This window comes from Lontra canadensis, unplaced genomic scaffold, assembly GCF_010015895.1.
Source record: "Lontra canadensis isolate GAN:19392208 unplaced genomic scaffold, GSC_riverotter_1.0 scaffold182, whole genome shotgun sequence".
NCBI lineage: Eukaryota > Metazoa > Chordata > Mammalia > Carnivora > Mustelidae > Lontra > Lontra canadensis.
Window position 1 is genome coordinate 1,429,655 of NW_022631176.1, and position 22,592 is coordinate 1,452,246.

General features: G+C 55.7%; 2 protein-coding genes across 5 annotated transcripts in view; one reads left to right on the forward strand and one right to left on the reverse strand.

Moving 5' to 3' along the window:
* Nucleotides 1-6,506, forward strand: part of PIWIL1 (piwi like RNA-mediated gene silencing 1) — a 32,774-nt gene extending 26,268 nt beyond the window's left edge. Inside the window, exons 19-21 of the mRNA XM_032846881.1 lie at nt 3,937-4,062; nt 6,059-6,206; nt 6,363-6,506. Of these exons, the coding sequence (XP_032702772.1) occupies nt 3,937-4,062; nt 6,059-6,206; nt 6,363-6,479 (391 nt within the window). The 3' untranslated portion in view covers nt 6,480-6,506. The remainder of the gene's footprint in view (nt 1-3,936; nt 4,063-6,058; nt 6,207-6,362) is intronic.
* Nucleotides 6,507-17,600: 11,094 nt separating this feature from the next.
* The window catches only part of RIMBP2 (RIMS binding protein 2), an 88,159-nt gene continuing 83,167 nt past the window's right edge, over nt 17,601-22,592 (reverse strand). For 2 of the 4 annotated variants that reach the window (XM_032846883.1, XM_032846882.1), the window contains 2 exons: nt 20,437-20,571; nt 17,601-18,495 (listed from right to left, as the gene is read on the reverse strand). In XM_032846883.1, coding sequence (XP_032702774.1) covers nt 18,307-18,495; nt 20,437-20,571 — 324 coding nt within the window. In that variant the 3' untranslated portion in view covers nt 17,601-18,306. Of the gene's footprint in view, nt 18,496-19,446; nt 19,974-20,436; nt 20,572-22,592 lie in introns of those variants that run through there. The other 2 variants (XM_032846885.1, XM_032846884.1) reach the window with 2 other exon arrangements.

Sequence of the window (22,592 nt, forward strand, 5' to 3'; positions counted from 1 at the left end):
CTTTTCCATTGGACATTCTTTCCTGCTTCGTCAAAGATTAGTTGACCACGGAGTTGAGGGTCCATTTCTGGGCTCTCTATTCTGTTCCATGGATCTATGTGTCTGTTTTTGTGCCAGTACCATGCTGTCTTGATGATGACAGCTTTGTAGTAGAGCTAGACATCTGGAATTGTGATGCCACTAGGTTTGGTTTTCTTTTTCGACATTCTTTTGGCTATTTGGGGATCTTTTCTGATTCCATACAAATTTTAGGACTATTTGATTCAGCTCTGTGAAAAATATTGATGGCGTTTTGATAGGTATCACATTCACTGTGTAGATTGCTCTGGATAGTATGGACATTTTAACAATATTTTTCTTCCACTCTATGATCATGGAACATTTTTCCATTTCTTTGTGTCTTCCTCAATTTATTTCATGAGTGGTTTATAGTTTTTTGAGGACAGATCCTTTCCCTGTTTGGTTTACTCCTAGGCATCTTATGGTTTCTGGTGCAATTGTAAACAGGTTCAATTCCTTAATTTCTCTTCTTCTGTCTCATTAGTGGATAGAAATGCAGCTGATTTCTGTGCATTGATTTTATATCTTGACACTTCACTGAATTCCTGTACAAATTCTAGCAGTTTTGGGGTGGAGTGTTTTGGGTTTTCCACATAAATTTTCATATCATCTGCAAAGAGTGAGAGTTTGACATCGTCTTTGCTGATTCAGATGCCTTTAATTTCTTTTTGTTGTCTGATTGCTGAGGCTGGGACTTCTAGTACTATGTTGCACAGCGCTGGTGATAGTGGGCAGCCCTGTTGTGTTCCCAGTATTAGGGGAAAAGCTCTGTTCTTCCCCATTGAGAATGATAATTTGCGGTGGGGTTTTCACAGATGGTTTTGATGATATTGAGGTGTGTACCCTCTATCCCTGCACTTTGAAGGGTTTTGATGAAGAAAGGATGCTGTACTTCATCAAATGCTTTTTCAGCTTCTAATGAGAGTATCATATGGTTCTGTTTTTTTCTTTTATTAATGTATCACATTGATTGATTTACAAATGTTGAACCAACCTTGCAACCCTGGAATAAATCCCACTTGGTCATGTGAATCATCCTTTTAATGTACTGTTGGATCCTATTGGCTAGTATTTTGATGAGAATTTTCACATCTGTGTTCATCAAGGATATTGGTTTGTAATTCTCTTTTTTGATGAGTCTTTGGTTTTGGGATCAAGGTGATGCTGGCCTCATAAAATGAGTTTGGAAGTTTTCCTTCCATTTCTATTTTTTGGAACAGTTTCAGGAGAATAAGAATTTTTTCTTTAAATGTTTGGTAGAATTCCCCTGGGAAGCCATCTGGCTCTGGGCTCTTGTTTGTTGGGAGATTTTAGATGATTGCTTCAATCTCCTTACTGGTTATGGGTCTGTTCAGGTTTTCTATTTCTTCCTAGTTCAGTTGTGGTAGTTTATACATCTCTAGGAATGCATCCATTTTTTCCAGGTTGTCAAATTTGCTGGCTTATAGTTGCTCATAATATGTTCTTATAATTGTTTGTATTTCTTTGGTGTTGGTTGTGATCTCTCCTCTTTCATTCATGATTTCATTTACTTGGGTCCTTTCTCTTTTCTAATTGATAAGTCTGGCCAGGGGTTATCAGTCTTATTAATTCTTTCAAAGAACCAGCTTCTAGTTTCGTTCATCTGTTCTGCTGTTCTTTTGGTTTCTATTTCATTGATTTCTGCTCTGATCTTTATTATCTCTCTTTTCCTGCTGGGTTTAGGCTTTCTTTGCTGTTCTTTCTCCAGCTCCTTTAGGTGTAGGATTAGGTTGTGTCCTTTAGACCTTTCTTGTTTCTTGAGAAAGGCTTGCATTGCTATGTACTTTCCTCTCAGGACTGCCTTTGCTGTGTCCCACAGATTTTGAGCAGTTGTATTTTCATTATCATTTGTTTCCATGGATTTTTTCAGTCCTTTAATTTCCTGGTTGACCCATTCATTCTTTAGAAGGATGCTGTTTAGTCTCCATGTATTTGGGTTCTTTCCAAATTTCCTCTTGTGATTGAGTTCTAGCTTCAGAGCATTGTGGTCTGAAAATATGTAGGGAATGATCCCAGTCTTTTGATACCAGTTGAGACCTGATTTATGACCCAGGATGTGATCTATTCTGGAGAATGTTCCATGTGCACTAGAGAAGAATGTGTATTCTGTTGCTTTGGGATGGAATGTTCTGAATATATCTGTGATGTCCATCTGGTCCATGAGTCATTTAAGGCCTTTATTTCCTCTTTGATCTTTTTCTTGGATGATCTGTCCATTTCAGTGAGGGGGTTAAGTCCCCTACTATTATTGTATTATTGTTGACATGTTTCTTTGACTTTGTTATTGATTGATTTATATAGTTGGCTGCTCCCATATTAGGAACATAGATATTTACAGTTGTTAGATGATCTTGTTGGACCGACACTTTGAGTATGATACAGTGTCCTACCTCATCCCTTATTATAGCCTTTGGCTTAACATCTAATTTATCCAATATAAGGATGGCCACCCCAGGTTTCTTTTGATGTCCATTAGCGTGGTAACATTTGTTTTCCACCCCCTCGCTTTAAATCTGGAGGCATCTTTGGGTCTAAAATGAGTTTCTTATAGACAGCATATTGATGGGCTTTGTTTTTTATCCACTCTGATACCCTGACTTCAGATATTTGATATAAGAACAAACTGAAACGTCAGAGGATACTGATGACCTTTCTGTCCTGACATTTGCTTAGTTGTTTCTTATGACGTCAGAGGACTCAGGTCCACTTTGGCCTCAGGCTCCTGATCCTGGCTTTGCTACATCCGAAGCCACAGGAACCGGGCAGCAGTAGCCCTCCTGGGGCAGATGGTGATACTTCTACAAGTGCCTTCTGCTTACATAAACTCACCCGTCCCTTCGGGATTTGCTTATTGGACTATTGTGAAGGAGCCCAGTGAGCTTGCTTGTCAAACAGGAGCTCCCACTTCAGGGTCTTTTCGACCATTTGTCCAGACAGCACACTGTAAACAACCTTCCCAAGCAAGACCTTCCAGATCCCACTGTACGTAAAGCTCTCTGTGTCCCACAGTTTGGAATCAGGAGTATTTCTGCTAAGAATGAACGTTCTGGTTGGGAAAAGGGTACAGGAAAAATGGAGGCATGGGTAATGGTCTTCTCTTTCAAATGTCTAATACACACCAGCTCGGTTCCCTAGTGCCTTCCGTGCGCCCGTCCCTGTACTCCAGCGTGGCTGTGACTTCAGGCACTGGCTGTGGATGGACTTTTCAGAGCTAGTAGGAAAGGTGTGAACCACACTCCAACCCACAGGTGCTGCCACCTGAAGGGCTGGTCTCCGGAGAGCCAGGAGGCGTGTTAGGGGCAGCCGATGGCTTTAGGTGCGGTGCTGACGCTCGGGGGAAGGGATCTGGGCATAGGGAGACCAGCTGGAGATTGGCATCGGGCGGCGGGGTGCAGCAGGGATGCAAAGGGCGCGTCCTCTGCCAGCATGTGGTGAGCCGAGAGGTGATTAGGCCCCGGGAGGGAGACAGAGGGAGCCCCGATACGTCACGGAACGGTAGTGCTGGGTTAGACTTTGACATTGCTCAAACGAGCTTCCCTCCCAACAGCTCTGGTCTCCAGATGCTCTCTCTCGCATAGCAGAAAATGCCCACTGAAGAGCGTTCCAGGTTGTGTGCTGGGAAGCAGGCCAGCTGTGCACACGACCCTGCCTCACCTGCTGTCCTGTGTCTCCCCCACCCCCGCCACCTGACTCCTGGTCCTTGTGTAGGGCCGTTCACAGCTTGGACGGATGCTCTGCCTTGAGAGGGAGAGAGCTTTCCATTTAACTGGTGGTTGGGAATGGGGGCGTCTGGATGGTCGGCTGCCTGGAAGCAGGACCGACACCGTCATTACCTTCACCATCGTCCCCTTTCAGCCCAAGACTGACGGTCATTGTGGTGAAGAAACGAGTGAATGCCAGGTTTTTTGCTCAGTCCGGAGGAAGACTTCAGAACCCACTTCCCGGGACGGTTATTGACGTAGAAGTTACCAGACCAGAATGGTAAGTTCTGTGCGGTGACACAGTTGTTTTCTCTATCAACTTCAGCACATTTACTTTTTCTTCTATTTCTGATAAATACTAAAGTTTTCAATTAGTTTGATCTCACAATATTACTAAAGCCTGTGGTTCGTTTGTATCTGAAACGGCAGACAGGTTTCCGTCCAGTTGTCCTTTGGGGGAAGAGGGTTATCGTCTGCGGCAGTGATCACACGTACAGAGGGTGAGCTCTGCTGCCGTGGATTGTTTTGTATTTTATTCACTTGCGAACCTGCCCTCAGATTCCTGTCCCCTAGTAAAAAGTTTTTGATCTGGAACGGCTTGCTGTCATCCAGAGGTGAAAAAGTTGCAGCTGAAACACGACTGCAGATAAGAAAAGTGGCTTCCGAGTAAACAAAACTGTCTGTGTAACTTGGAGCTGCACTTTGTCATAGGAAGGCCAGCTGGCTCGGACACCCACGGCCACAAGGGGGCCACGGGCCAGTGCTGTGGGCCCCCAAGGGTGCAGCGGTCGGGGCTGAGGCTTGCTGGAACCTCGGAAACGCTTTTAGGAGGCGAGGCCCACGGTGCAGTCAGTCGTGCCGGGTGGCGGCTCTCCGGCCAGTCCCGGAGCGCGCGCTGGGAGGGCCGTTGCCCTTTCCCAGTGGGCTGGGGTTTGGGAAGGAGCTTTCACCAGGCTGCAGTGCCGGCCTCGGGGCGGAGCTGCCAACGGGGACGTCCTTCCTGTACGGACGTCGGGTGAAGCAGGCTTCGCTACACCAACCTCACGTAGAGCAACGATAATCCGGATCTTTAGTTACCTTTAATCACTTGCGTTCGCGGCACGGAGTGGACGTTTCCGTGCTGGGATGTGTTCCTTGGGCTCCTGCCTCAGGCACGTGTCCGTCATGGCGGTGCTGCGGGAGGGTTCTGCCTGCGGGGAAATCGGCTGAGGGGGACGGTGGCTGAGACAGTAACGCAGCGGGCTCCTTCCCTGCTGGGCCTCCCACCGGTCCGAGTGACCCCCACCCCCGTGCCCCCTGCTGACACTCGCCCTGCTCTGCTGCCCGCGGCTCAGGGCCGGCACTGACCCGGAGACAGCCGGCGGAGACGGACGGGGTAGAGCCCACGGTGGATTTTGAAGTATGAGGACGTCTCAGGACTTGTCACGGGACGCTGTGTAGAAGCGGGCAGCGAGGCTCTGCACACGCCTGGGGAAGCCCCGTCGTGGGCGCCGCCTGTCCCAGCCGCGGCCGGCACTCTGGGCGCTCGGGCACCCGAGTCGGGACCGAGGCTCTGACCCTAGCGCGACTGGGACTGGTCTGCGGCCGAGGACACGTGGCCGCGCGTGTGTCGGCTCGCGGCGCCCTGCCGTGTGTCGCTTCCGCGGACCCAGCAAGCTGCACAGGGAATTCCCTTGTGGCTTCACGAGGGCGGACGACCGGATCTCTGGCCCGTGCTCCTGCTACCCGGAAAGTGGGGGGACGGGCGTCCTGTGCTCTGCGCGCGCCCTGCGGTCGGCCGTGGCGTCTGGGCCCTGCGCGGCTGCTGCTGCCGGCCCTGCGGCTTCTCCGGTCCTCCAAGAGTCCGCCTGAGTCCTTAACGATGAAAATGAAGGATGGTTCTGTTGCGTCACCACGGAACAGCGAGAGGGGGAAAGGCCCCGTGGTAAAAGCGTGTTTTGGGAACAGCAGTGCCTGAATCCAGAGCTGCTCTCCTTGCCCCGCTGCCGCCGCCCTCCCCGATGCCGCCGCGGCTGGCGGCCCGCGCACGTGGTGAACTCTAAGCCAAAACTTGACATCTAAGCATCGTGGTTTCTGAAGCCCCGTCACAGGTAAGTGTTCCAGAACGCTCCACGAGAGCAAGTGTTATGGACCTGAAGGAAGCACGTTTCATCCTGACGAGGTCCGCATCCCTTAGAATACGGGATCTTTTCTCTGGAGGAAACGGGACCCACGTTAACTTCAGCTTTCAGACCCATAAGCCTCCCTTCCATGTGGCTTTTCTCTTGTAATTCCAGGTATGATTTTTTTATCGTGAGCCAGGCGGTGAGAAGCGGCAGTGTCTCGCCCACGCACTATAATGTCATCTACGACAGCAGCGGCCTGAAGCCAGACCACATACAGAGGCTCACGTACAAGCTGTGTCACGTCTACTACAACTGGCCAGTAAGTGGGTCTCCCTGGGGACGTGTTTGCTCCTCTGTGAGCTCCGATTTTCCAGACAGGAGTCGCTCTGTTTTCAGAGGCTTTTCTAGTTAGTGCCGGGCCGAGTGCTGCAGGGAGCAGGTCGAGAGTAACAGCCCCATGTTTCTTCCACTCCAGGGTGTCATCCGCGTCCCCGCTCCTTGCCAGTACGCCCACAAGCTGGCTTTCCTGGTGGGCCAGAGCATTCACAGGGAGCCCAACCTGTCCCTGTCCAACCGCCTCTACTACCTCTGACCCTCGGAGACGACGCCGTGCAGCCGCGCCTTCGGTTTGACCTTGTAGTTTCCGGGGTGGAGGGGGGGTGGGGGGTTTTAAGCTGTTATCTTTATAGATGAATATGGGGAAGGGAATTAGGAGATCTGGTGTCTCATTTGTAGCCTTGCTGCTGTGACTGGCTTATAGGTAAAAATTAAAATTTTATATTTTATCTTGTTTGCTTCTCAAATACATTGTGAGAATTTTTTGTTTTGAAAAAAATGTGGATTAGGTACTTTGCATTATAAACAGAATTTCTTAAACTATTGGAAAAGTGAGAATTTACTTGAAAGTACTTTCAGGAGTGAGCACGTCCTGCTTTGTAAACGTACATTAATTCATCATCTTTTTGAAATATTTTTAATTTGAAGGAGAGAGGAAGGTGGGGAGCGCACTGCGGCTGTGAGGTAGGCTTTTACTTGCGTGTTGGATCTATTTTAAATATAAAAAGCTGCTATTGAATTAACCTGTGCAAGGCACGGGGATGGCAGGAGACTGGGGGGAAGTAGGCTAATTTTTTATTTTGGGGGGGCTAGATGGCATGGGGGTTGAAAAGTTTTAAATTTCTGTCCAAGGAAACATTTTAAGACTTTGTCACAAAAGAGGCCAGTAACCTCTGTTCACACCACTGTTCTGTTTGCAATGGGGACATCCTTCTACTTGTTACAAAATAAAATTGGATTCTCACCTTATTCACTAGCTGTGGTTTTTACTGAAAACCTGTTTTCTTTGCACGTAATGTATTCTCGATGCTGGCGCGCGCACTCTGTCCGAAGGCTGCAGCCCCACTTAGAAGTGCTCAGTCGCCGTCCCCTTTTGCACTTCAGGGTCCGGAGCCGCCGGCCGCAGGGCTCGCGGGACGGGACCGAGAGCCGCGGCTGGTCGGGAGAGGCAGGGCGGGCGATGGCAGGAGGTTGCGGATTGTAATTATTTACATGGACGTGCTTGTGGGAGTTTTCAGGAAATTTGGCAAAGAGCTGGCTTGCCGTCCGTGAAGCTGTACTTGGAGAATCCCTTCAGCACCGCCAGCCGAGGTAGGGCCTGCGCGCTTCTGCCTCAGCCCCTCCCTCCGCACCGCTGCACATGGTCCCACTAGAGACTTTCTGGGCTGAGCCTCACCACAGGGATGAAAACCCTTTTATATTCTCCTCTTAGCTCTGCGGGCTCCTAACCATTGCCAACAGTGTCGTCGGCTGTTAGCCCCGGTTCCTTGACCTCCTGGTCTGCAAACAAGAGAAGACACAGGAAACGGGAGGTTTCAGGAGAGCGCCGGAGACCGGATGCCATGATGGAAGTTGCTAGAAGCTGACCCGCTGTGAAGGCGTGCGAGGAGCTCTACCCTGCAGCCGTGGAAGACGAGCTCCGGTGTTGACGTGTAGGTCGGTAGGGCTAGTGGGGAACTTTTAAGGCCTCAAAGTGCTGTTCTTAGCAGGTTTTAACTCTTTCAACCATGAAGGGCAGATGTGACCTGGAGAAGCTGAAACAGTCACGAGACCGTCACTCAAGTCAAAGACTTGGCTGCGAGGGACAGAAGCCTCAGACTAGTTTCAGCCGACAGCCCTGGGGCGGCTTGCTGCTTGCGCTGGAGGCGGGCTTCCCGGTGTCGCTCTGTCCAGCGCCAGCCGTCGGCGTCCGACGCACAGCGAGCTCCGCTCCGGGCCACATGCGCGGGGCAGGACTTTGCGGGGAGACACTGGCCAGACCGTCCCTCGGACATGTGCCACAGGATTTTCCCGGGACTCTGGGCAAAGGCCCGCTGAGAAGGCGTCCCGAGGAAGGAGGTCTTGACACGGCTTTTCTGACCCCATCCTCCTCCACCGGAACCTCTCCCCGTGCCCTCCCGAGTTCACGTCGTGTCTCAGCCCCTTCCTGAGTTTCTGTGCCCTTTGAACACCCCGGGCTCCCAGGACGATTCCTGCCTGTGGGTAGCGCCACTATGTGGGCCACACCTGCCGTCCCGCTGGGTCCCATGCACCCTCCGCAGCCCGTCCTCTCCTAAGCATTTCCGACCCCTGCGCTCCGGCCGGCGGTGGCTCCGCTCCCGGCCTGCGCTGGCGTTTGCTGCCACACCTGGCGACACCACCGGCGCGGGCCAGCATTTTCCCACTGGACTGTCCCCTGCGCCCCGCAGCCCTGCTTCACAGGCCCCGAGTGCCGCACCGCAGGCTGCGAGTCCCCATTGGTGACCCACCTCTCCTTGAGGTCCCTCCTGCATCCCTCCTGCTCCCTTCCAGACCCCCGCTGCCCCGGGGCCCCGTCTGCTCCACCCCTGCACTCGGCTCCCAGCAGAGCAGCAGCCTAGCGGCCGAAGGACAACACCTCTGTTCCTCTCTGGATGAGGCTCTGGAACTTTGCTGCCAAGCCCCACCGCCCCCGCCCACGTGTGCCCAAGACACCCAGTTATTCAGCGACGCTGCTCAGTGCGATTGCGTCGCTCCCAGGCCCGCGCCAGCCTTTCTTTGCTCATTCCCAGCGGCCTACAGACCCGGCCGTGTCCAGCCTGTCCTAAGAAACAAAAGGGCTCTCGGCCCCCTTGTGCCCCCCATGCCGCTCTCTCACGTTCCCGTTAGGAGACAGATGAGGGACCGAGAAGACCCTTCGGTTCCAACAGACAAAGCCGCCCCGAGCCGCTGGCCCGGAGTTCTGTGGGAGACTCGCGGCCGGGGCGGAGCAGGGCCCGATGCGGGTTCGTTGTGACGGGGGGGGGAGGTCCCAGGCCAGAGGGGAGAAGGCGGCGGGGGCCGGGGCCGGGGTGAGTGCTGCCCGCGCCCCTGCCCACTGCCCCCGGCACCCTGCTGGCCCACGGGGTCTGCAACGCCCTTCGTCTGTGCGGAGCCTGCGGGCAGCCCCCAGCCCCGGGGCAGCAGAGCGAACGCCGCCCTGGGGGGCCCGGCAAGAGGCCTGGGAGCCTGCGCAGAAGTGGGGCGCTCACACTGCACTTGGAGGGAGCGTCCGCAGTTCAAGGCTTCCCCCAGCAGGGGCCGGTTCTGCTGTGCAGACCTGGACGGCTGCTCCGGCACCTCCCCGCTGGGAGGGGGGGGGTCGGGACCGGACAGCACGGAGCTGAGGCCCCATCGTAGACTGCGATTCGGGCCTCCTGGGTGTCGTCGTAGCAGCCCCTGCCACACTTCCTGACCCGTCCGTCCACTTAGACCGCGGTCTCGTTTTCAGGAGCTGGTCCGCACGTGGGCTCCCCACGTAGGCCCACAGCACACAGTGGTCCGTAGAAAGGAGCACCAGGAAGGCAGAAGTGGGGACCCGGCCCAGTTTGACGGGCACGTGGAGACCCATTCAAGGACGGGGGAGCTGGGGTCAGACACCCCGGAAGGTGTGTTAGTGACACTGGTGCCCCACGCCCGCTCTGAAATCCGCCTCACTGCTCGCAAAGGCAAGACGAGGCCGGTGTGGACAAAGCGCGTCCTTACGTAAGCGCAGCAAGACCGCGACTGTCCCTCCGGTTCTTAGGAATCTGTTTGCTGGAACCTCTGAAGCCTTCACCGCCCTAACTGCCTTCACAGGCTGAGCCCAGCCGGACACTTGCCGTCACACTCCCGCAGGTTCTTCCTTTTCAGAGGTCCCCTACACGTCCTGAGGTTCCCGCGCCTGCCAGGCAGTGACCTTCCTTACTCACCTGGTCAGGTCCCCCTGGGAGTTCTAGAAGCCAGGTACCAGGCCGGTTTTTCCAAGGGGCGACATTGGGTCCATAAAGTTGCCATCATTCTCGAAGTCGTCTGGTCACCTCTGAGCCTCCGCGTGGCTCTCAAACGCGACCTCCCAAAGCCTCGCCCGTGTAACCCGGGTTCCCAGGACAGACTCTTACCTGGGACGCATTTCCCACCGTGTCCTTGCCGCTACCCCCCCGCCCCGGACACGAGCCTCCCTCTACAGAGCTCCCCGCCTCGTCTGGCGCGAGTACCCCCCCATCGGGAAGCCTCTGCCGGGTCAGCCCCCCAAGCCCGTTGGCTTCCCTGCTCGACCCAGGCCTGAAACGGTCTCCAGCCCTCAGGTGCCGGTGACGCCGGGGGCGTGTGAGGGGTCGGGAAGGTGCGAGCACAGGCAGCACGAGCCCTGGCTCGACATTCCGCGTTCCCCCTGCCCCAGGCCCTTGCTGCCCTTGACCTCCCACAGGTCTGCGGCTGCTGGAGCTGGAGAACAGCCCCCAAGTCCCACAGCCCGAGTCCGCCCACCCAGTGAGATCCAGATCCTGGCGGCCATCCCGCCCCCGGTGCAGGCAGCAAGGGGGCCGCGCACGGCGTCGTCTGTGGGGAGACACTGCTTCGTCCTGCATCTGCCCCCCCATCCCCTTTGGAGAGGTTTCCGCAGGTGAGCGTGCGCTCAGCCCCGCATCTGTCAGAGCCCTTCTGTCTGTCCCTGCGAGACCAAGCTTCATTCTGCACGGGCCCTCCAGTCACCCCCAGGGCACAGCTGGAGGGCCACGCTGTCCCCGGGGCGGGCGTCCGCGCCTGCAGTCCCCCGTGCCCGGAGGCCCCTCAGCGAGGAGTCTGGTCCGCGGGAACCCGCCTTCCAGGGCATAACCCGCTGCTGCTGCGGCCCCCGCTCCCACAGGCTCGGCGGGACCCAGCTGGGGGGGGACATTTTCTCTCGGGGTCCCAGACTTCAGGTGTGGCCGCAGCTGAGACCAGAGACCCAACGGGCCCCTTTCTGCCATTTTATGGTGGGCGGGAGCCTTTGCTTCTCCCTATCGTTGAACCCGTCTGCTTCCCTCGGGACACGCGCCTTCGGATTGTTAGGCCTGGCTCCTGGGGCGCGCGGGCTCCGGTCAAGGACAACCCCACCGCCGCACACTGCCGACAGCTGGGGCATGTCCCAGGCTCCCTGGCACTCAGGGACTCACAGAGCCATTTCTGACACCTCAGACCCATTTACCATAACTTGGTCGCCCCGGTACCCCACCGCCTGCCACCCCAGCTGCCACGCCCCCAGCCCTTTGCATAGAGTGGCTCCTAGCTCCCCAGTTCCACAGACCGCGGGCGCCCCAACACTACGCACCCCAGTTCTGGGGCAACGGGCTTCCCCACGGACAGAGAGCTCCTCCCATGGACCACAACCCCCCACAGATGACAGGCACCCCACGGACAGAGGGCTCCCCCCACAGACAGAGGGCTCCCTCAGGGATGACAACCCCCCATGGAGGAGAGGCACTCCATGAACAGAGGGTTCCCCCCCATGGACAGAAGCCTCCCCCCACAGGCAGAGGACTTCCCTCACGGACACAGGGCTCCCCTAAGGGACAACCCTCCAAGGAAAACAGGCACCCCTCAGACAGGGGGCTCCCCCCGCAGACCGAGGGCTCCCCTCCAGGTCCGAGGGCTCGACCAATTCCATGGACAGAAAGCTTCCCCCCCAAGACAGAGGGCTCCCCCTACGGACACAGAGCTCCCCCCCAGAGAGCTCCCCCACTGACAGGGACTCCCCCAATTCCACGGACAGCCAGCTTATCTCACAGAGGGCTCCCCTCACAGACTGAGGGCTCCCCCCATGAACCAAGGGCCCCACCAATTCCAAAGACAGCAAACTTCCCCCCACTCAGAGGTCTGTCCCCACGAACAAAGCGCTCCCCCCACGGACTGAGGGCTCTACCAATGCCAACACAGCAGATTTCTCCAACGGAAGGGGTCTCCCCGCGCAGACAGCAGGGTCCCTCCACAGATAAGCTCCTCCAGTTCCCCCGCGGACTAACCACCCCCCGCCACACAGTTGGCCCCAGCAATTCCAGGACAATGGGCTCCCCCCACGGACTAGGCTCCCCCGCCATGGACAAGAGCCTCCCCGCCTCCCCCAGACGGGGCTCCCGCAGGGACAGCGGGCTCTGCCGCGGACACCGCCTTCCTCCCCGGGCTCCTTTGGTTTGGCGTCTCCAGCCACCCCCCGACTCTGCCAGCTGGGACAAGGCGGAGGGTCAGTCACGTACCGCCAGGGCAAGAGGACATTCTAGTCGTGAAACCAAGCCGCCAGCCTCCCGCCCGGTTCCTTTCCTGGCGACTTGCAGGCGCGGGGCGAGCCAGGACCAGAGCTTCCGCAGCGCCGGGCCGGGCCGGGAGGTCACCTGGAATCGTGAGCGGCGGCACCTGCGCCCAGCATGAGCCACGCCGAGGCCGCAGGTGGAGTCAGTTGCCGGCTCAGAGCAGGACACCTGTGCTGCCCCGAGGGCTTCCCCGCCGGTTCCCTCTGACCCGCCTCCCCGATCAGTTCTAGCCCCGCCGGCGCCAGCTGCACACCCAGCGCCACGTCCCATCTCTCGCCTGGACGCGCGGCTGCTGTCCTCCGTGGCCCCCTCCACCCCACCCTGCCTTCTCTGTGCCTCCGGGTTCCACGCTGGAGCACCTCCAGGGTCTCCCTGATTTTTGCTCGAACCCCCCTTTGTGATTCCGTCCAGTCCCACGGCTCTTTTCTGTGGAAGCGTTTCCTGGACTGACCTGCTTTCATCCCCTCTTTCTCCCGAGTGTGGCCCCGGGAGGGCTGTGACTGCGTTGTTCACTGCTGTCTTCCCAGCCTCTAGATTAGTGCCCGGGGCACAGCAGGTTCTCAGATCTGTATCGAGTCGGTAAACCGTTAATCGGCCCTTAGTCACCCGGCACCCGTGTTCCTTACGCACGTTCCGGTCCAGAAACCCTCTGATTATGCAACCTGCTGTCCGCGCGCCCACTGGGGGCTCTAAGAACTAGGCCCATGCCCCCCCACTCCCCCCCAGTGAGCATCTCGGCTTGGGACCTGGACATGGGTGCACGCCCGTCTTCCCAGGGCGGTGTCCCTGGAATGAGGGACCCCAGGCAGAGAGCTGGATGTCTCCCATGCAGCCAACAGCCAGTCAGGCCCCAGAGAAGTCAAGACAGGGGCTCTGCTGCCACTGGATTGTTTTCTTCCCGGGGACCCGGGAAGGTAGGCCCGGCCCCACGCATCCTTGCCCGTGCTCCCCCATTGCCTGTGCAGTGCCAGGGGTTGCCGGGGGTGGCCAGGCCCGGGACAGGAAGGAGCTCCTTGGACCGGGACTTGGTGGTCCCGGCTGTGCATGGCCACAGACGCCTTTGGCACAGGCAGCCTCTGGGCTCCTGGAGCCTGCACCTGCCCGGGGAGCGGCCAGGCCTCCAAGCTTCGTTCTGGAGCCCAGAACTCCTGCCTGAGCTCGGGGCTGGGGGAGAGAGAGAGAGAGAGCGAGTGTGCATGTGTGTGTGTCTTTCCAGAGAGCACTTTCCTTGCATTCTCTCTCACCCAACTTTGTTGTTCTGTTTTTTACGATTTTATTTACTGGAGAGAGAGGACATGTGAGCAGGGGGAGGAGCCGAGGGTCAGGGAGAAGCAGACTCGGCGCTGAGACCGGAGCCCGATGCAGGGCTCATCCCAACACCCTGAGATCGTGACCTGGGCCAAAATCTAGAGTCGGATGCCTCACCGATGGAGCCACCCGGGCGCCCCAACTTTTACTTTTCTACATAATTTTATTGAGCTGTAATTTATATTATCAGCAAATCCAGCTGCAAGAGTTTTGACCAGCGCGTCCACTCCTGTCTCTGCCTCCCTCTGACTTAGAATAATACCGATTTCCTCCCTCCCACAAGTTACAAACAGTCCTCCTTCCCACCTTGTCCTCAAGCAACCGCGGATGTGCCTTCCGCCACCCTGCGCCCTGTGAGAGTGAAGATCGTCTAGTGTGGGCTCCTTTGTGTCTGGTGTCTTTGCTCCGGACGGACCGTGTCCGTCTGGGCAGGCGGCGGATCTGCAAGGCTGGCCCCTCCGGGTGCCTTTCGTGTTCAGTCCTCAGCAGACCGATACTTGGGTGTTTCGCTTTGAGCCTGTTGTCATGGACTATAAAATAAATTCCTTTGGAGCCTTGATGGGGACATGTAGTTTTGTTTCTCTTGGGAGCGTGCGGAGACATTAGATCTGTACGCGGAGCGTCTCTGAACGCGTGAGACGCCGACGGCGGTTTCCGCAGGGCGTGCCCTCCTGCTCTGCCCTGTAAGGCGTCTGAGTTCAGCACCTCCACGGCTATGCCTACGTGGGACGCTCTCTCTCGCTTTAATAGAATTTTATTTTTTTTTAGAAGATTTTATTTATTTATTTGACAGATCACAAGTAGGCAGAGAAGGAGGCAGAGGGAGAAGCAGGCTCCCCGGTGCGCAAGGAGCCCGATGCGGGGCTCGATCCCAGGACCCTGAGATAATGACCTGAGCCAAAGGCAGACACTTAACCCGAACCACCCAGGCACCCCAAGACGTTTTTAAATTTGATGAAATCCAATTATCAGGGGTTTTTTTGTTGTTTTTTGTATTTTTGGTTTTTTTTGTGTTTTTTTGTGTCCTATATAAGACATCTCTCTGGCCAAATTTTTCCATTTTCTTCTAGAAGCTTTAGTGTTTCAACTTTTTCATTTAGAACTGTGATCGTGTTTGGAATTAATTTTTGTGTGCCGTGAGAGATAAGGGCCGGTTTCCCCCCATCAATAATTAGCTCTTTCTGCCACATTTCCAGAAAACACCGTATTTCTTTCCCCAGCTGACCTACCTTGGCACCTTTGCTACAGAGGAACATGCCACATGTCTCTGTGTGCACCCCTGGACCCTCTGGTTTGTTCCAGTGACTTCAATGTCCACATTTTACACAACGACAACACTGTCTTGATAGCCATGGCCTTAAAGTCTCAAAATCAGGCCATGGGAGTCTTCTGACTTCTCGTTCGTCTTTTTCAAAACCACCCCGGTGATCACAGGTCATTTGCATTTCTGCATCATTTTTAAAATCAGCTCATCAATTTCTAGCAAAGCCCGTTGGGATTTTGACTGGCATCTCACTGAATCGACAGATCTACTTGGGGGGAAATCAGGAATTTAAGAATATTACATCTTCTAAACCACGAACGTGTTCTGTGTATCTCTGCTTGAGAGCCTTTCATTTCTAGGCGGGGCTCTCTGGTTTTCAGCACACAGGTCTGGCTCATATTTTGTTAAACTTATCTCTAAGTACATTGTGGTTTTGATGCTAATATAACGAATTACCTGTATTTTTTTTTATTATTCTACCGCTTCCATTTGTGTTTTAATTTCTGTTCTAATTTTTCCCTGCTAGCTCACAGAAATAGCCGCGAGACGCGTATGTCGACCTTGTGGGCTGTCACCTTGCCAAATCCACTTCTGGGTCCCAGCAGCATCTTGTAGCTGTCTCAGCACTTCCCAAATACACAACCGCGTCCTCTGCAAAGACCGTTTCCCTTCTTCCTTTCCAAAGCAGAGCACTTCTCTCTCCGTACCACGCTGATGCTCTCAGGTGCGGCACATGCCGCGCTGCGCGCAAGCGGCCAAGCGGACGGCCTTGCGCTGGTCCGGACGGGAAGCGGGATGCGGTCGGACGTCCCCCGTTAAGCACGGTCTTGACTGCTAACTCCATCAAGTTGAGACGAATTCCTTTCTTTGCCTTGTTTCCTGAACGGAGATCGGACTTTGTCCAGCGCTTTTCCCTGCATCAAAGGACAGACGGTGTCTTCTGTTCCACTGGCACAGTAAGCGGTGTTGGCTTTTTACTCAGAAAGTTAAGGTGCCTTCATTCCTGGGATGAGCCACAGCCGGGTCCAGTGCACCACTCAGCCTTTTTCTACGTTGCTGGATTTCGTCTGCTACTATTTAATTAAGGGTTTTTAAAAAATTCCTGGTGCTCCTGGTATGTGGATTCCTTGTCACAGCTTCGTCTGGTTTTGCCGGGGACACTGCTGGCCTCAGGAGCGGCGGCAGTTGTCGTCTCTCTAGAAGTTGTATACAGTTGGCATCCTGGAGTGCACAAGTGTTCAGTAGTAGTCACCGAAGCGAAGTGCCCTCCTTATTGCTTTGGGTCTGCCTACATTTGGGTCTGCCTCCATGTTCTGGGAAATTTCTAAATATTTTTAAAGATTTAAAGAATCATGAGTCCGGGCCACCTTTGCTCTTTTTTTATTTTTGGGAAATTATTATTATTTATTTATTTTTTTTACTGTGGTAAAGTTTATGTAAGGAAATTTACTATTCTGACCATCTTTGAACGTATTAGCGGCATAAAGTGTATTCACGCCGTCGTGCGGACCTTCATTTCTTATGTCGGTATTTCTTAAACTGGAATTTTTTTTTTTTTAAGACCTTCCATTTGATCTAGCATTTTTTATTTTTTTTTTACCTTAGTTCTTCAAAGTTGATTCATCTTGCGTGATGGACACTCTGCCCTCTGACCTTCCCGCCCCGGCTGCGTGGGATTGGCCATGGTAGATCTCACAGGGGGATGAGACCATGCAGTCTGCTTGCTCTGTCGTGCCGCCTGAACAGTAAAAGTGACAGAGGAAAACAGGACAAACACGGCTCGACCTCACCCTTGAGGCCTCATTGCAGCTCCGTTCGCCTGAGCAGCTGTCCCAGCCATGTGAGGGGGACACAGTTTGTGAGTGACTCCCTGAGTGCTGGTCACAACCATTTTTAGGGGAAAAATGGAGGGCCAGAAAAGGCACGGATATCGAGTTTGTCTTTCGCGCATGGGAGAAAGGAGAAAGGAATCCCACAAGGCTGCACCGATAAAAGCGGTTTCAAACAAAGACACAGAGTACATGGCATTGTATAAAATAACAAATTTTATTTCTAGAAAATATCTTACACTAAGTGCACACATGCACACACGCACACGGTACTGCGCCACACACGGACTAATTTCCTTTTAATAAATGAACCACAGACTGAAAGCTTACAGTTTACAACAGAGGTTTGAAGACACAATGGGAAAAGCTTGGTCATTCATTTATAAACCTTCCATAAATTACAAAAGAAAGGCAATCTGAAAAGTATGTATAAAGAGTAAAAACACTTTACAAGTGGACAAGAATTACAAAATAGTAACCAATCCCATACGCCTGCCGGTGACCTTGTCAGTCTCTCGGTCAAGTGCCCGCGGTGTAGTCTGCCTGGTGTAGAGCCATGGGGGACGGACTGAACTTGAGGGGCTGTGGGCGTGGCGTGTGCCTTGTGGGGGCGGCTCCCCGTGCTCTGCTTGCGGCGGGGTGTGTGCGTGTGGCGTGTGGTGTGGGACACAGGCCACGGGGTGTGACACTGGGAGCCAGGAGTGCTTCCTTGCTTGCCGGCAGGGCTGGAGGAGTGGTAACTTCTCCAAACGGGGCGACCCTCTCGCTCCCTTTCTAACCTTGAATGATCTGAGTTAAGGAAACGTGTTCTGGGTGTTGCCCGGCTCGCTCTGGGAGAGGCGGGACGCCGGGGTGTGCAAGTGCACGGCCTGCACCCCTGACCTCAGAGCCCTGTGTCTGGGGGGGAGGAGCACTGAAAGCACGACACGTACAAAGCAGACACGGTAGATTTTATTAGACGGTACAGAACACGGTGCATTTCTAAGGCGGAACATCAAGGCAGTTAAACTAGAAGTTCAAGACCAGAGTTAAAGTGAGTTAATGCGTCGCGAGGCAAGCGTTCGGAAACGGGGTTGAGGTGGAAACCATTCCTCTGAGGGCGGATGACAAGGGCACAGAGGCCGGCAGCACGGGGCGGGGAGCGAGCCACAAAGAGCTACTGGCCCCCGTGCGCTCCGAGACGCCGCCACCCGGCAGGCCGCCGGCAAGGGCGCGGGCGCTGGGCTCGCGGGCGGGGAGGGGGCCCCAGCAGCTCTTTGTCCTCGCGGGTGGCTTACAGTGGACGGTAGTGCAAAGAGCATTTCTCTACTGGTGTCAGGGGAGAAGAGTGTGTTTTTAGGAAGTACTTGAGTCACTGAAAGCCCTAGTTTGGGATTAAAGAGAACGACACGGACTGGGGGGTCGTCCGGAAGCGCATGGTCATTTCACCGCACCCAGCTTTTTCAGCAGTTTCTTGCCTTTGGAAAGCAGCCCCTTTTTCTTTTTCGAGGACATTTCCCTGCCTCTCCCAGGACTACCAGTACCCATGGATGGCGGAGGTGACCCCGAATGGAGATGGGCTGTGGGGGATGGCGCTCTCCTTGTTGTACCTGAACCCTCAGGAGGAACCTAGTAGGCACAGTGGGACAGTTGAGTGCGCGAGCACCGACCACATCGCTTACACCACACGGCCCCGTCCCCCGCCAGGGAAGGGAAGGGGGGCTCGTGGCTTCCCTCAGGGGTCAAGGATGCCACGAGCACGCGCACCCTCCCCGCAGCCTCCCTGCGAGGGGGGGGCTGCGGCTGCTTTGTCTTCGGGGGAGGGGGAAGGCCGCAGCTTTGGCAAAACAAAGCTAGGTAGTAATTTACTTCGTAAATTAAGACCCAAAGCGGAGGTGTGGGGCGGGGTGGGGGATGGGGAGCAGAGGTTCCCTTAAATTAGGTTACAGTGAAAGTGGCTGAGGACCCATCACTAATCTTAAAAGCCAAGGTTCTGAAAGGGGCTTGTGGGTCTGAGAGCCACCGGGGTACAGGGAGGGTGGTCTGGTCGGGGGCATTCCTGGGGACGTGAATCACGCCATAGCAGACGGCACACACCGGTTGAAAGGAAAAAAAAACTAAAATGAACCTCTATCACAATCGAAGGAAGCTTAAAGGCCCTTATTGCGTGCTCGCGAGACTCCCCGGTGGCCGGAGATGGGCTTGTGTCCAGAGAGCGCACCGGGCACCTCCGGACGGCGGGGCGGGCTCGCTGGCCCCAGGGCTCGGCCCTCACCCCCTCGCCCCTCCACGCCTCTCCACGCCAAGCCCTGCCTCGGGCACACGAGGGGAGCCAAGGGCTTCAAGCTTGCTTGGATTTAGAATCAAGGTCTAGTTCCGATGGAAAACAGCTAGGAAAGCATCCCACGCACACCTGAAGATACCGTCCGCCCCGTCTAAGGCCCCGCGGCCGCTGCGGCTCTCGGCCGAGCAAGCACAGCATTGCATTGCCGCCCCCGAGGAGACGCCCGGCACACGCACGGACTGGGACTCGCCGCAGCCCGGCCGCGGGGGTCACGCCCGCGGCCGGGGTGGGGGGAGGGGGGCGGGCGTGCCAGAGCCGACTCCGCGCGCCCAGCGCTCCCCCTCCTCGGCTCGGGCTCTGTGTTTTCACAGGAGCGTGTCCCGGAGTAAACATGGTGTCTAGTTGTGCTTTTGTTTTCCCCACGAGCGGCTAACAATGCAATGCACAGCGTTCGTCACGAGGAGACGCTGCAGCGTTCTCTACGGGAACAGACAATGAGCCTCGCAAGAAATATGTTCCCAAGATTGGCCTTCGAAACCGTCTGAAATGATGCGGGCAGTAGGAAATGAGCAATGAGGAGGACTGGGCTACAAAATCAGTGCCTTTACAGCCGAGGCCGAGGGACAGCCTGCTGTCCGAGGCCCAGGGGCTGTGTTCTGTTTTGTCGTGTTCTGAGACATATTTCTTTTGTGTGCGCGCCCACAGGGAGGCCTCCGCGCGAGTCCGCCGGGGCCGCGGGCGGGCGCTACCTGTGGTATCTTCAGTTGCTCACTTACGTGAAGGCTACGGGGCCTGATTAAGGTGTGAAATGAACACTCTTCTTCTGTTTCCAAGCAGATGAGCAAAGAAATAAAAATATATATATATATAAAAATAGAATATAGAAAAACTGGCAGTGATGAGATTAAAAAAAAAAATGCAAGACTACACGTGGGTGTCGTCCACTAGTTAACTACGCCGGAGGCAACCTCTGGTCTCTGCTACGAGCACGGAAACCCTAGCGGGGCCGAGGGACGGAGGGACTGGCCGTCCCCTCCACTCTCACCCCAGCCGGGATGTGCGTCTACGGGGCGGGACGGGGAGTCCCTTCGTGAGGAAAGGCAGACGGGTTAGAGTCGAGAGGGGCAGGTTTTGTGAAACAGGTAAGTCAAAGTGAGATGTTGAGGCACAACCCCGGGGGGAGGGCATGGGCTTCCGGGCCCAGCGGCCGACGTGTGCGCGCGAGGGGGTGCGGGAGCGAGTGTGGCCGGGGGCAGGTGTCAGAGGCGCCGGGGGTGTCCGCTTACCCGTTTTGCCTTGGAGCGCACCGGCGTGTCCCGGGAGTAGTGGCACGGAGCGTCAGACAGATAGACCTCCACGTCGTCAGGCACTTCTTCCAGAAAGTTTGAAGGTACAAGGCCTTTCTGCCCGTTAAGTTCCCCCTAAAAACACAGCAGAAGGAATTACTCGATTTTCCCAACATCTCCTTCTTGCTTTCACTGTGGGAGCGGAGCACTGGGGCCAGTCGCCTGCGGGGGTCTGCCCTTGTTCAAACGTGGAAGAACTCAGAGGGGTGGCAGTGTCCCCAAACTACCCTGGCCAGAACAGCGAGCTCGGGACGCGCTCAGGGGGACAGGGTCCCTTCCCCAAGCTCTGCATCTGGCCTGGCTGGATGACAACGTGGGTTTTTGCCCCGGGGCTCACGTGGCTCCCAGGAACCAGGCCTCAGGCCAGCCCGTGGGGCGGCCGTCGGCCGTGGCTGGCCTTAGCATCCCCAGGGAGCTTTTAAAGAGACCTCACTCGAGCAGATGCATTGACATGGACGGACCCCCTCCTGAGGCCAGCGGGTGGTCTGGCGTGTGCACTGGGGGACGGCTACGGGTCTGTCTTGTGCACGCTCACAGTCTCATTAAAAAGAGCCAAACAATATGGGGGACACGAAAGTGTTCACACCTCCTCAGAGGTGATACTGCTTCAGGTTCGTCTCCTCCCTTCCAGAACCTTCTCTCACGTCTCTACACAGGTGCATAGTTAAGATCACCATCCACAAGACATCCGGACCCAGCGGGTCACAGCCGTCACGTCACTTCTTCCCCAGTGTCCCCCAATGCCTGTGTCCAAAACCAAGTCCCAGAATGGCCAGCCCCGGACTTCCCGGGAGTCCGTCGCTCTGCTTACAAGTCTAGGGAATGCCAGCACGAGACACGCAGGCTTCCCCGTCATGACCTGGACAGAGCCACCAGGGTAGGGAGGGAACGCACGGGATGGATGGGAGAACGTCCGCCAGCTGCTGATCTACGAAGGGGCTCGTGTCCAGAACACATCAGGAGCTCAGCACAAGACCCCAAGGAAATGATGGGCAGACGACCCGCACCCGTTTCCCCCAAAAAAGACAAACGGCCGAAAGCACGTGGAAAGATGCTCCATGTGAGCTAACACGAGCATCCTAGGGAAACTGAGATCAGAAGCACAAGACACCCCCTCACACCCCTTAGGACAGCGACTCCAGACACTAACAACAGTTTAAAAACAAAACCGCAGACAAGAGAGCTGCTGAGAACCGGGGGGGACCGGAGCCCTCGTGCCCCTGCTGGGCGGTGAGAAGCGGGGCCGCTGCTGGGGGCGGACCCTCAGAAAGTCAAACAGAATTACCGCGGCCCCAGAGACTCTGTGGGGCCGAGACCCGAAAGCCTCGGCAGAAGGACTGAGGGACGTGTTAGCCGACCACATTCATCGCTGTTATTCACAGGGGCCGAGCATGTGAGCATCCACTGACGGGTGCACAGGGGACGCCTCCCTTGTGCGCACCCAGCGGGGAGTCGTCTTGGGCCTTGAGAGGGAAGGAGAGGCAGACCTGCGCTCCGACGTTCTGCTCCGTGAGGTCGGGCAGGTGTGAGAAAACTCCTCGTGTGTGAGGCCCCGAAAGCAGGTACGGAGCAGGTTCATGGGGACGGGGAGGAGACGGAGGGCTGGGGGACGCGAGGGGTGGAGAGTGTCAGATGGCACTTCCGGCTGGCAGGAGGGAAGGTGCCCTGGAGGCGGATGGTGGCAGCCACATGACACACTGTGACTGGGTCACCACCACACGTGTCCCTAGGGATTTCTCCCACATCCAAGGTCAAGAATCACGTCCATAAGCAGACACACCAATGTCCGTGGGCCCAGACATCAGGCCACATGGCGTCGTGGGTTTGGGGCTGGGGACCATGTGGTGGGAAAACGCCCAGCCTCAGCCTCACAGCCCCAGTGGCGCCACGTTCAGCTCACGGGGCCCGTGGGCACGCAGCCCGGGACCATCCCGCGCACGCACACATGCAGACCAACCCCCTCTCTGGGCTCCCCGAGCGGCACGGGGGGCAGGCCCGCCTGCACGTTTACTCTCCCCCTCTGGTTCTTCAGAGCTTCCCATGCCGTCTTGCTAATGCCACGGCAGAAGTGCACTGACTGCCTCACGGCCGTCCCC